At 35.1% G+C, this 15,299-nt stretch overlaps 1 protein-coding gene across 1 annotated transcript in view; it reads right to left on the bottom strand.

The window, feature by feature from the left end:
- Positions 1 to 15,299, bottom strand: part of LOC111088878 (agglutinin-like protein 5) — a gene marked incomplete at its 5' end in the record, with an annotated part of 27,701 nt that overhangs the window by 7,507 nt on the left and 4,895 nt on the right. The window contains 3 exons of the mRNA XM_022400073.1: positions 627 to 739; positions 1,166 to 1,495; positions 2,518 to 2,642. Of these exons, the coding sequence (XP_022255781.1) occupies positions 627 to 739; positions 1,166 to 1,495; positions 2,518 to 2,642 (568 nt within the window). The remainder of the gene's footprint in view (positions 1 to 626; positions 740 to 1,165; positions 1,496 to 2,517; positions 2,643 to 15,299) is intronic.

Genomic DNA, 15,299 nt, shown 5'->3' with positions numbered 1-15,299 from the left:
CTTTTACCAACGAATAGTGGGATTGACCGTCACTTTATAACGCATACACGGCTGAAAGGATGAGCATGTTTGGCGTGACGCTACCCGAAGGTTATCTGCACTAGCCGTCTCTAATTTTGAAGTGATAGAATAGAGGGAGGGCAGCTAGTTAACACCACCCACAGCCAATTCTTGGGCTGCTCTTTATCAAATTTAGTGGGATTGATCATTACATTATAATGCGCTCGTGGCTGAAAGGGTGAGCATGTTCTTTTAACACTCGATACGTTTAGTGAAATTAATACGAACTTAGCCGTGTTTATTGACACTGATGATCTTGGAAGTCAAGAAGAATTCGCCTTCCAGTGACTTAGCGATAAGTACGAGGGATTATAACGCTAAAAGTCGAGTTTCGATAACCGCAGTGGATATTCCACTGTGAAGCCTTGCGCTTAACAACAGACAAACAAATGGGCCAATGTCTTAAGATTGTAACAAACATCTTGTCTTATACGATAAGGGTTAAAATGATACATTTCAAAAAATAATTGTTCAACTAATGCGTAGATGTTACTGAAAGTGTTACCATATTTAGCAACAGAAAAAAAAACAACCAAAACTATGCGTACGAAGAAATTACTACCTACCTCTAATTCGAGTTCGGTTGCCAAGGAAACGAATTCACTAGAGGTGTTGTCCTTCAAAGCGTCAACAAAATCTAAATCTAAAATTGTGAACTCTCCCCTAACTGCGTTTGGCACTGAAAAAACGGAATGTTTATGTGGTAAACAATAACTGAAAAAACGGAATGTTTATGTGGTAAACAATACATGAAAAAACGGAATGTTTATGTGGTAAACAATAACTGAAAAAAACGGAATGTTTATGTGGTAAACAATAACTGAAAAGACGGAATGTTTATGTGGTAAATAATAACTGAAAAAACGGAATGTTTATGTGGTAAACAATAACTAAAAAAACGGAATGTTTATGTGGTAAACAATAATAAATACTGAGAAAACAATATTATTGATAGTTAAAAATATTTTGTTTAAATCAATGAAAAATAAGTACTTTTTATAATATATATATTGTCGTCGATATTTGAGCCAGTTTCTTTCCATGTCCGTTATTTGAGTTTTCGGTTTACAAATAATCACGGACTAAATGTTGTGGAGTGTCTTACCAATTCTTACAGGAATAGTTGAATGATTCAGAAACACAGTAATTGTTGGTGGCACACTTTCGTTTGTTTGACGAACACCGGTAGATGGCGTAACAAACGTTCTGGCTTCTTGGGTAGTCGTTGTTGTTGTAGAGCTCAAGGTTTTATTTGACTGAGGAGAGTTTAGGAGGGATGGCGGAATCGAACCTGAATGTGGGGAGTTTTGAGGAGGTGGTGGAAAAGAGTATTCGTCAGAAGCATCAGAGGATCCGGAAGCTCTACTTGGTAGGGGACCATCCTCCGGCTGTTCTGTCCCTTGTGAATATTCTGATTCTGACATCAAAATACCAGCTAAGAACAAATTGAAGCAGATTTATATAGTGACTGAGTTGGAATGACATTTCGAATAATAAAACATATAAACGTGCCCAGGTTATAAGCTTGACTTTTAAATAAAATTCTAAATTTACAAAATCAAAATCTCACGAATGTCTCTAGATACAGACTATTTAAGAACCTTAAAACAAATATTTCTTTTATAAACATAAACACTCCAATTAATCTTAAATTATATATATCACTTTTATCAATACAATCGTCCTATTAAGCCTAAACTAGATATTGCTCCTTGAAATATAATCATCCTAATAGCCCTAAACTAATATTACTCCAAGAAATACAATCACTCCTATTAACCCTAAACTAGATAGTATTCCTATAAACACATTCAGTCCTATTAACTGTAAAGTAGGTATCGCTCCTATGAGCACAATCCCTTCTGTTAACCCTAAACTAATATTACTCCTAGAAATACAATCACTCCTATTAACCCTAAACTAGATATCACTCCTGTAAATACATAGTCCTATTAACCGTAAAGTAGGTATCGCTCCTATGAGCACAATCCCTTCTGTTAACCCTAAACTAGATATCACTCCTGTAAATAAAACCACTTCTATTAACCCTAAACTAGATAGTACTCCTATAAATACATACAGTCCTATTAACCCTAAAGTAGTATCACTCCAATGAGTATAATCCATTCTGTTGATCGTAAACTATATATCGCTCTTGTAAGTACAATCACTCCTAAAAAATAATATTTATTTAGCAACAATAAGTCTGAATGGTTTACTCTATAAAAAATAGTTAAGACAAAGAAACAACATGGAAGGCAGATAAAACTCAAAGCAGTTTATAATCACAGGTTATAAAACTATCTTGTCATGAGAACGCAATCATAAACTCATCTTGTGTAAGAACAAATTGTCGAGACTCGTCTGAAACTATCTCATAAACAAACTAAAAGAGAGAGCTGAAGTTAAAAGGTTTTGAAACTAGAGGAACACTATAATACTTTTATTACTACTTACTTGCTGCTAGAATCCCAGCTAGAATGGCTATAGCAATAATTATAGTTATAAAGCCACACAGGATTATACGTTTCCAATTAGGCTTTGACTTTCTTGTGTTTTGGGCGAGGTACAGCTTTTCACCTCTACCAGAAAAAATATTTTAAAAAATTAATTAAGTTTCAGCTTGAATTACATAACAGACAAAAAAAACTATCTTCCAACAATGTAACAAAACTAAGCAGACAGACATGTGGATTGCTAGAACAACACTAGTTTTAAGTTTCGTCTATCATCCGTCTGTCAGAAAGAAAAATAAAGAAACGCTAGTTAGTTGAGTTTTCCTAAAAATTACATGAAATAACATTTTATATAAAATGCGATTTAACCGGATTCGAACCCTAGACGACTCACACGCTCTAGAAGTATTATCAAGTAAGATACTTTTTAAACACTCTGACAACTACTCTTCTCGGGGTCACGGGGTAGCCACTTTTTAAACACTCTGACAACTACTCTTCTCGGGGTCATGGGGAAGATACTTTTTAAACACCCTGACAACTACTCTTCTCGGGGTCATGGGGAAGATACTTTTTAAACACTCTGACAACTACTCTTCTCAGGGTCATGGGGAAGCCACTAGTAGGACGATAGTTTTTATTATTTTATTTAGGTAATTTTCACATGTATTAATTTTTCGATTGGGGGAATGGACCTGGACCTCTCGTACGAAGATGAGTGCTTTACCAACTTAGTTAAGGGGCTAAATCCCTAAAAATTACTAGTACGGCACTTTTTTTAACAACTCAAGCTACCACATACTGAAATGTCATTGGATAACAGAAATCGCACGTGGGATGAAAGTTAAGTCAAACATCAATCTTTCCTTTCCTAACTTTATTAGGTACACGACTAAATCTTAACATCACGATTTAATAAAACTGTAGCATATTTCAGATATCCAACAATGTAAAAATAATACATGGTTCAATCATCAGTAAACGTAGAGCTGTTGGGGAGAATTTTTATCTCGCGCTGTTGTTGAAATTATATGTTCTTGAAGCTTTGTCGGTTATATTTTGTCAGACTATCGCGTCCTTTGGTGGGACGTCGGTAAGTTTAAGAACTTACAATTCTAAAATCCGGGGACACAGAAGATAGCCCAATGTGGCTTTGCTGTAAAACAAACTCACCATAAAGAGAATTATTATCGTGTAATAATCTTTACCATCTCTAGAAAAGACCGTCTTTAAATTAAAAAGTCAGCTCGATATTATGTTAGAAGATTTTATAATTATGTATGGAGTTTTCTTAGTTAATAGATGACTTTCGCGTACTTGAAATGACGTCAGAAAAATTTATGGAAAAGCCTTAAGGGATCTCTCGCTGTAGCGTGAACAAAGTACTGTATTTCCGTATAACCCACTTTATATAGTTGCAACAATATTCGCGGTATTGTATTGCAAGAACTCTCGTACCCGGTGCGGTTCCCTAGCTACTGTAATTTTCTGTTTGTCCGGTGAGGTCGCTTCCTAACTCTTCTATATTTAAAAATTTTTTATTTCCACATTGTTATATTACTATAAACAAACAAACAAAGAAAGAATATCCAAGTAATTTTAAAATAGGATTACTGGTAAACAGGCTACATTTTAAACAGGTTTGATTTTACATCGCGAAATGCTTCACGCGGATTTGTATTCAGATTGTCAACAAAAAAAAAACAATCAAGCTTGTATCCGACTGGTCGGTTTCGAAAAGCTAGAAAATTAAAATAATGACATCACTTAACACTAGACGCAAGTATATCAAGCATTCTGAATATCTAATGAATGTCTCTCCGACGATACATGCATGCAACTTGAAAGTAATGGGAACACGACATGCGTGTGCACAAGCAATAAAAATGAAAAAAAAAAGATTTAATTTTCACTGATTACAAATATCACCAGGATATTCTTACAATTTATTTACACAATATCTTTCAACGAGAAGCTAAAATAGAAATAAGATAAATTATTACTTCGTCACACTTTTTCTTCTTCAAACTGTCGTGATAAAGTTATACTCGGTATTCTAAGCTGTATTTGGTACGTATTGTTACGTTGAAGAGCAACTATAATTAACGAATCCTCCCGTATAACAACGCGTCCCCCTCCCCCTCCCTTGGGGCAGCGATAAGTTTACGGACTTACAACGCTAAAATCCTTGGTTCGATTCCCGCAGTGGATACGGTGCAGATATCCCATTGTACAGCCTTGCATTAAGAAAACTACAACACACATGAGATTTGTAGTTTCAAAACACATAATTAATCGCGTATTTAACGAACTTATAAAAAGGAGACAATCATCACGTAAATGTGCTATTTTTGGTGTTGATTCATGGATTTTAACATAAGTTTTCCCTATGAAGAACTTAACATCAATCCCTTAATTATAGGTTAAAAGTTTGAATCACCTCTTTGCTTACGTTCCACAAATTATACATAGCACTCTGTCGGACAGTATCATAATATTTGACATTTCGATTTGCAAAAAAAAAAAAAACATACTCCCCAATGGCTCAGCGATAAGTCTGCAGGCTTACGACACTAAAATCGGGTTTATATACCCGTGGTTGGAAGAGCACGTATAGCTCATTGTCTAGCACTGTGCTTAAAAAACAACGAATCCAAGGGAACAGAGTACTATTTGTGTGGTTACAGCTTTTCACTCGGTATATCAATACTGTAACTATACAGATAATAACCTGTTTATCCGATGCCAAACAAACTTTTCAGTTGTGGTGACAGAGAGCTTCTCTAATTATTTATTTGCATTTGTAGTTGGAAACAAACTCATGTGCATTGTTTTTCTTTTCTCTTCGTATGAGATACGATTTATTTTCCCCAATTTTATGAATAGGAAACGAGCAATTCCAAATTCATAGCATTATTCGTTTTTTCTATGATTATATAATTATAACAAAATTAATTCTCTCATAAAACTATTTGTGCGGATTTCACAAAACAACAACAACAACGAAACGTCCATCTTCCAGGACTTTATTACTGTTATCACCTAGACATGATGGTGAAGAGTTTTTATTGTATTATTTTCTATATTTATATATTCTTTTTTTTTCATCCAAACATCGTTATAGTTCAGTTGTGTGTTACTAGAGGGCAGGATCATAGAAAACGTAAAAATCTATTACTATAATAATTTGGTTCACTGTCATTTAACCCAGAACTCCTTAACTTGTTGAAATGGTGGTTTCATTTTGGAAATTTTACCGTGTTAGATGTTACAACGACGACTTTATCTTTAAACCGTCAGTTTATCGTGATTATTATAAATAAATAGTCTGGATTTGGGGAGTGAACCTCGTTGCCTCTGGTCATGCGTAGACAAAGCTCATTCTTAGAAAAGTTTCTGATCTAGCAATGTTAAGTATGTCAAGAAGTAGTTTACAGAACTGGCGACGCCAGTGTTAAGTATGTTAAGAAGTAGCTTGCAGGACTGGCGACGCCAGACTGAACTTGTTTCTTCTTAGCTAAGAATTTAGTTAAAGTAAAAACACATTTAGGGTATTATCATACCTTGCCAAGAATAACGTGTTACATACATGGTACGTTACTTTATTACTGCCAAACTGTTACATACGTTGTAGGTTACCTAATTACTGCCAAATTGTTACATACGTGGTAAGTTACTTTATTACTGCCAAACTGTTACATACGTGGTAGGTTACCTAATTACTGCCAAACTGTTACATACGTGGTAAGTTACTTTATACTGCCAAACTGTTACATACGCGGTAGGTACCTAGTTATTGTCAAAATGTTACATACGTAGTAAGTTAGCTAATTACTGTCAAAATGGTACATACGTGGTAAGTTACTTTATTACTGCCAGACTGTTACAATGTTACTGTCAAGATGTTACCATTGCTGTCAAACTGTTACATATGTGTTAGGTTATTTTATTACTGTCTAAATGTTACATATGTGGTAAGTAACTTTATTACTGCCAAACTGTTGCATACGTGGTAGGTTACCTAATTACTGCCAAAATATTACACATGTGGTAAGTTACCTTATAACTCTCAAAATGTTACATACGTAATAGATTACTTTATTACTGCCAAAGTATAACACATGAGGTAAGTAACCTTACAAGTGTTACACATATGGTAAGTTACTATATTACTGCCAAAGTTTTACACACGTGCTGAGTTACCTTTTTATTGATGGTAACTGAATTATTACATCAGTTATTTCTGTTCTATTTAGATCTGGCTAGTGGTTATAATTCTGGAACTGTGAATCCAGGGGTTCCGGGTTTGCAGATCTGGCTAGTGGTTATAATTCTGGAACTGTGGATTCAGGGGTTCCGGGTTCACGATAAGTTGCTGCAAATATGCGCTACGATGTTTAGGGCTGTGGGTGTGTTATAATAGTAGAGGTCAAATCCCTCTATTCGGACAGACATGTGTACTGGAAGAGTTGGCTGTAAGTGCTGTTGGTTAGTTGTCTTTCGTTTAGCCTACGAGTTCAAACTTAGGATAGCTGTAGCAGCTGTGTCTTTGAGTGCAAAGAGATGTTTGAGGATAGTGTAGATTAATAGCAGGTGGTTCCCATTTGCCATAATGTCTCTTTCGAATTGCAACATCGTGTGAGAATACTGTAGCAACACTGTGTGAGAATACTGTAGCAACGTTGTGTGAGAATACTGTAGCAACACTGTGTGAGAATACTGTAGCAACGTTGTGTGAGAATAATGTGGTAACATCGTGTGAGAATACTGTAGCAACGTTGTGTGAGAATAATGTGGCAACATCGTGTGAGAATACTGTAGCAACGTTGTGTGAGAATACTGTAGCAACATCCTGTGAGAATACTGTAGCAACGTTGTGTGAGAATACTGTGGTAACATCGTGTGAGAATACTGTAGCAACATCGTGTGAGAATAATGTAGCAACATCGTGTGAGAATACTGTAGCAACGTTGTGTGAGAATACTGTAGCAACATCGTGTGAGAATACTGTAGCAACATTGTGTGAGAATAATGTAGCAACATTGTGTGAGAATACTGTAGCAACATCGTGTGAGAATACTGTGGTAACATCGTGTGAGAATACTGTAGCAACATCGTGTGAGAATAATGTAGCAACATCGTGTGAGAATAATGTAGCAACATCGTGTGAGAATACTGTAGCAACATCGTGTGAGAATAATGTAGCAACATCGTGTGAGAATACTGTAGCAACATCGTGTGAGAATACTGAGATTATATTTGAATTAGGTTTCTCTCTTTGCAGCTTCAAGTTAAGTTTCATTTAAGCTGCTTTTCCTGTTCCACTTTAATGTAAGGTTAGGCTTAAGAGATAATATCCCTGCTATTTATATAGGTTATCCTTAGTATTATAGCTTAATGTGATAAATTACCTCAACGTAGAGGAGATTTATCTCTTTTATTGCATTGTGATTTAAGGCTAGTTCTAGTGAGTATATACTTCTTTTACTGCAATTTAGTATAACGTTATGTTTGTGGAGGGTTATCCCTGTTACTGTACTTTAGTGTTGGTTTTGTAATACAGCTAAGTTTTAGGTTACACTTTAACTTAGTGTAGGGTTATACCTGTTACTGTAGTTTAACAAAGAAGTGTTGGTTTTGTAATACAGCTAAGTTTAAGGTTATACTTTAACTTAGTGTAGGGTTATACCTATTAATGTAGTTTAACAAAGAAGTGTTGGTTTTGTAATACAGCTAAGTTGTAGGGTTATACCTGTTACTGTAGCAGGGTTATACTTTAACTTACTGTAGGGTTATACCTGTTACTGTAGTTTAACAAAGAAGTGTTGGTTTTGTAATACAGCTAAGTTTTAGGTTATACTTTAACTTAGTGTAGGGTTATAACTGTTACTGTAGTTTAACATGAAAAGGCTGTCTTTACTACTGTAATTATACTAAGATGGTAGGATATCATACTGTACATGAGTATTTGAAGAATAGTTATCTCTGCTATTGCAGTAGTGGCACGAGTATGTCAACTAGGTGCAGTAGTGCAAGGTCCGTAGACCCCTAGAAGACGTTTACCTAGAGACCACCTGCTTTACAAAAGTATGGTGTAAAAATTGCCAATTTGTCTTAAAATTTGTTAAAAATATGTATTTTCGTATTCACTTGCTTTTTATATATTTATAGTAAAGTGTGACAATTCACCTTTTAAATAATATAAAATGATTGTCACGTACCTTATAAAATAAATTTTCAACTAAAAGTTAATGAATATTTTGGGATTAAAGCGTTCTTTGGAAACCGAAAGATGATAAATCATTGTCCCACTCTCCCTAGTGGCACAGCGATAAGTCTGTGGATTATGATGCAAGAAACCGGGTTTCGATACCCGTGGTGGTCACAGTACAAATAGCCGATTGAGAAGATTTGTACTTAACTCCAAACAAACGAGAGTATTGATTATTTTTGTCGTACTGAATCAAAACAATAAATACAAACTAAAAAGGATATAAATATTATTATATTGAATAAAATATTTTAACTGAAACAAAATAGCTCACAACCTTGACATCATCAAAGTGCCTTTTGTGTCCCGTCGGCTTGGGGCCCCATCAAGCCTCGGGGTCTCTAGCGGCTGTGGGATGCAGGGGGAACTGGAGATTGTATACGAACCCAAGTAACCTAAAATCAGTGATGTCAACCCAACACAAAAAAATGCAGCAGCTTGTAGTACATTAAAAAAAAGTTTAATTACATAAAGTCAAGTGTATCGAATCTGTTTTAATAGACCAAACAACTGATTCAAATCAAACATTTCTACAAATTAAACACAGATAAATATTCATTACAACAAGTTTTTGTATCTACAGGCAGATGTTGCTTGATCAAAAAACGTTTTGTAAACTTAAAGGTTTCCTTCCGTCTTAAATATCAAAGGATTGTGTCAAACGTCTATGGTATCTTTACGTTCAAAATCATAAAATTATAATTGTAATAATTCTGTAAGCCTTCGACTGAGCCACTTAACATAAGATTATTAATAATAATTGTAATACCATAACTTATTTTGGTGTCAGTCTTGTTTTTTTTTGGGGGGGGGGACTTGGCACATACAGTTTATTAAGCAACCTAGCCTCTACACTAATTTATAGTATTAAAATCACAACTGTATAACACAGGTATATTAAGACAATCTCAAACAGTGATACTCTGTTTGGAAGTTTTATTTTCACACATTATAATTTATAACAAGATCAGCAGGTATTCTCTCACACAGTAATACTTAGAAACCAACAGATATTCCCTCACATGGTACTATTCAGAAACCAACAGATATTCCCTCACACAGTACTACTTAGAAACCAACAGATATTCCCTCACACGGTACTACTTAGAAACCAACAGATATTCCCTCACATGGTACATTCAGAAACCAACAGATATTCCCTCACACAGTAATACTTAGAAACCAACAGATATTCCCTCACATGGTACTATTCAGAAACCAACAGATATTTCCTCACATGGTACTATTCAGAAACCAACAGATATTCCCTCACACAGTAATACTTAGAAACCAACAGGTATTCCCTCACATGGTACTATTTAGAAACCAACAGATATTCCCTCACACAGTGTTACTCGGAAATTAATAGATATTCCCTCACACAGTGATACTCAGAAACCAACAGATATTCCCTCACACAGTGTTACTCGGAAATTAATAGATATTCCCTCACACAGTACTACTTAGAAATCAACAGATATCCCCTCACACAGTGTTACTCAGAAATTAATAGATATTCCCTCACACAGTACTACTTACAAACCAACAGATATTCCCTCACACAGTACTACTTACAAACCAACAGATATTCCCTCACACAGTACTACTTACAAACCAACAGGTAGTCCCTCACACAGTGTTACTCAGAAATTAATAGATATTCCCTCACACAGTACTACTTAGAAATCAACAGATATCCCCTCACACAGTGTTACTCAGAAACCAACAGATATTCTCTGGATTTACGACACTTTGATAATGATTTCTGAGTACTAACAAGTACACAGTCCTTCAAGGGGATTTTGGACTGATTCGACTCAATATAATGCTCTCATTCAGTGTTTCAAAGCCTGGAATAAGAATCACTGTTTAGTATTTCTCTATAATAGACATGTCTTCATCTTATCTACCAATCAGTTATCCCATGCTTACTTTTTTATCATCACTGTTCTCAGAAAGAAGAAAGTTGTTTCTCTAGAGAGACAAAAAAAAACCAACAAAAAACAACATTCTTTACAGAAGCTCGTTACACAACATGTTCTTCCTAAAAATTCTAGCATAAGACTACCGGATTGCAGACTACAGTTAAAGTACCTTCGATAGATATGTCTCAATAACTTAACCATCGTGTGAAGATTGTCATTTGTTCTTAACGTCAAAATAAATTGGTAACTAGCTATTGTCATCTCACATAAAACATTTACGATTAGGATCTAAGGTTTTAATGGCTGTGGCCATTTTCTACAATTGCTTGTTGAAGTTGAAGCTCGTAGTTTTAAAGCACTTTTTAATTTTTATTTGTCAAAATTTAATAAAAAAAATCTTAATTTTCTTTTTAAATTTTGTTTGTTTGTTTGTAATTAGGCACAAAGCTACACAATGGGCTATCTGTGCTCTGCCCACCACGGGTATCGAAACCCGGATTCTAGCGTTGTAAGTCCGCAGACATACCGCTGTGCCACTGGGGGGCATTTAAATTTTGTAAAAACAGATTCTCAAAATTGTATATTTGGGAATATTTATTCAATGTTTTTTTAAGAGTATGCTTGTTTGCTCCTTTGTAATTAGACAAAGCTACACAATGGGTTATCTGTGCTGTACCCACCACGGGTATCAAATCTCTAATTTTAGCGTTATGAACCCTCAGATTTATCGATGAGCCATTTGGGGGCTTTTTCCAAAGACAGGGGGCAGGTTTCTCAAGAGTTCTTTAGTGAAGGATTTATTTAGTTCTTATTTTTCAAAATCTCTTGAAGAGCAGTTTGTTTGTTTTTCAGTCGTCCTCTAAGAGGGAGATTTCTTGTGTTTTTCGAGAGTACTTCAAAGGTAACCCTTGTGACTTTGACTTCGTTTCGAATTCTTACTGAATTATTCACTAGCTACAAAACGATGATAAGGTTTATAGACGTGTTCATCAAACTAAGAAATTTGACTCAAAAATAGAATATTTCAACAGAGAAATTTGATTTCACTCGAATGTCATATCTTAGTTCACTAAACATACTATAATTTTTACAAACGTATTTTTTGGGGGTTACAAGTTTTTGTTTGTTTGTATTTAAACACAAAACTACACGATGGGCTGTCTGTAGTGTATAGAAGCCCGATTTTATAAGCCTCCAGACTGGATGCTAGGTTACTAGTAACCTCTTATTATGAATTAAAAGCATTTTCTTATTGACGTATTGAAGCAATGTCGTAATTCAAAACCTTGTAAATCGTAATACAGCTGTTTAATGACGTTATTTCTTCGTTTATCAAGAGCAATAATTCATATAAATACAAATAGTTCGTTTGACAACCATCTTAGAGTTTAATAAAGTTGAAGGGTCATTTCATATTTTGGGAATTCAAAAACTAGCACTAATCAGTGTGAACAGAGCTAAAGGAAATACTTTTAGTTAGCACTAATCAGTGTGAACAGAGCTAACGGAAACACTTTAGTTAGCACTAATCAGTGTGAACAGAGCTAACGGAAATCCTTTAGTTAGCACTAATCAGTGTGAACAGAGCTAACGGAAATACTTTAGTTAGCACTAATCAGTGTGAACAGAGCTAACGGAAATCCCCTTTAGTTAGCACTAATCAGTGTGAACAGAGCTAACGGAAAGGTCTAGATTCTAGTTATTCCTCATGTTCTTAAACCTTAAGTTACTTCGTCAACGGAAGATTATGTTTCAACATTAGTTCCAAAGACCTTGTATTAGTAACTTTTTTAGGTGGAAGGGAGTTGACATAAATACTTTACATTTCTGCTTATCTTAGATCATAAATTTCTGATTATCTTCCTCATAACATTTAAAAATAAATTAACCTTTAAATGGGAGGACAAGTAACAGAAATGACTTATCGTACATACTTGAAACTTAAGTCATCCGCTCGTATAATCAGTAGAACTTTTCCTGATTTTATTTCCTATATTGACGTAGCACTCACTACTCCTCCCCCCCCCCCCTGGGTACAGGACCGTTAACTCTTGATTTTTTTCAATTGAACCGATATTTTTTAAACAACTGAACCGTAACTGTAATGGCCAACCTTGGAGAACATTTAACGCTTTGGGTGAGTTGCAGTGATAAAAATAGTAAAAACAAACAAACTAGTCAATCCACGATCACCAAACAAATTATTAGTAACGAAGGTATTACAGAGGTAGGCCTAAATAAGGTTTGGAAGTAAACATTTTTTTGTAACAAAAGTGTTAATCCGCTAAGCCATTCTAGGCTTCATCTGATCACGTGACAAAAGCAGCAATACTCCATTTTGGCCTATGTGAAGTCGCGAGTTTATGTAACGATTGCTTTAACTATAGGTTTGGACGTGAAATTATCCTTGTGGGCAAGGTTTTGTTGACACGAAGGAAATCCATCTACATTTCCTGGTATAACAGATCGTTTCAATACGTGTAAGGAAGTTCCGGGAAGGTATGTGTGCGCTCTGGGTTTATTTTATACAAATACACACGTCTGTATGATGTTTCAACGACTTTTAATAGTTCTCATTGTGAACACAGACAAAATATTCTGATCAGTAGTCAAACTAAGTCGGGCTGGTACTATGGATAATACAATCAAACACAGAAAACGCTCTGATCAGTAGTCGACAGAGTCGTCCTGTTACTTAGGTAACTCATACTGGCGTGGATGTAACATTTAATGTTTTGATCAGTAATTGAAAAGAGATACAGCCAATTTCGTCAGTAACGCCAATATAGACATTAGGATCATTAATATGCTCAAAGAGCAGAACATCAATACGTTTTCCACTCGGTATATATATATATACTAGTAAAAATCTCTCACTTCACAAATTAAATAAAAGTACCTAACTCGTTTGTTTTACAAGTTCGCCGGATCGAATCCCCGTCACCGAACATGCGTTATAATGTGATGGTCAATCCAACTATTCGTTGGTAAAAGAGTAGCTCAAGGGTTGGCAGTGGATGGTGTTGATTAGCTGCCTTCCCTCTAGTCTATCACTTCTAAATTAGAGACGGCTAGCGTAAATAAACTTTAAGTAGCTTTGCGCGAAATTCAAGATAAACCATAAAACATTCATGCACAAAAAAGATGATTAATGTCTTACAAATTATAAATGTAGTGCTGGCCAATGAATTAATTCACTGAGCTGTAGTTAAAAGACAAGCTTCCGCGTAATCAAATAACACACTCTTTTATACAAATCAGTACTAGTTTGTTTTTACATAGCAACGACGTAAGGAGCGATTCCTTTCTCCTGACAAATCTCCTGTATCTGACACTTCTGTTGAATAACATACAATGTCTATTAACCAAATTTCGCCACAAAAAAAGTTACGAAATGCTCTGAAACAAGTTTTAGAGGCACCAACTGGATCCCATTTTTCTTTACATCCGTATAGACACGTTAATTGTTTTTCTAGGAATTGTAAATAAGTCATTTACACTGAATTAAATCTGTCAAGAAAAAATAATCTGTTGCGTCAGAAATAGATCTGTCGAAAACAACAAAGTTTGTTCATTGAAAGGAAAATTCAACCTTCGATTATAAGTTTCATTTCGAGAGTTCTCTTCTCTCTTAATGAAATTTTATGCACTTGCTGTTTTCCTTCTTTTTTGTTCAGTGAAGTACGACCAAATATTGTTGGCTACTGACTAATTAGATATGAACACTAACAATATTTGGTGAATGACTTCTGTTCATATCTAATTAGTCAGTAGCTAACAATATTTGGTGAATGACTTCCTACTGACTAATAAATATTGTTTTAACGTGAACGGAATTAATTAGAAGCGGTCCAATGACTTCAGGTTTTGAAGTAGAAAGTGACATAGATAAGTAAACAAAGTTCAAAGTTCAGTTTAAGGGAGTAGCCCGAATTTAAACTATTTAAGTTGTCCTCAGTTCGCAGTTGTAATTGCTTCAAACGCTGTAACTGAGACTGACGCACTGGTTGGTAAATCGTGGTAAATATAACATCCCACTGTTCTCTGGATATTGGAACAAATAAAACAAGACATATGTAATTTTCAAGACCTATTAGGGCTAAGGAATTCTGGGTAAAAAATGTGAATAATTTAAAGATTTCTGAGGTTTTATGTCTTAACAGAACAGTTCATTATTTTACCATGCGTAGAGTATTACAGTAGAATGAACCGATTTTATCTCTATATCATATTACATGAACAATACAAGATTTCTCCACCCCCATCGACATCTTGGTCAGCATTCTCACTAATTCTGATGACACAAGAATACAATTACGAATACGTACTCAAGAAACTAGTTGCATCCCATCGCAACTTAGGCTACCTCTGCTGTCAGTGGAACATTCTAGACAAACAACCAATGAAGAAGAACCATTAACGGTCGAAACGAAGAACTTTGCCCAGAAAGCGCCATCAGTTGCTAATATTGCAGGAATTAATTTATCGTTATTGGTTTGTTATTGCAAAGCTACACAATGGGGGGAATCGAACCTCAGATTTTAGCGTTATAAGTCCGTAAGGTTATTGCTAACCCGCCGAAGGGAC

The sequence above is a fragment of the Limulus polyphemus genome, unplaced genomic scaffold (genome assembly GCF_000517525.1).
Source record: "Limulus polyphemus unplaced genomic scaffold, Limulus_polyphemus-2.1.2 Scaffold4634, whole genome shotgun sequence".
NCBI classification, from domain to species: domain Eukaryota; kingdom Metazoa; phylum Arthropoda; class Merostomata; order Xiphosura; family Limulidae; genus Limulus; species Limulus polyphemus.
Note: the sequence above shows the minus strand (reverse complement) of the source record. Positions and strands in the feature narration are given on the sequence as shown.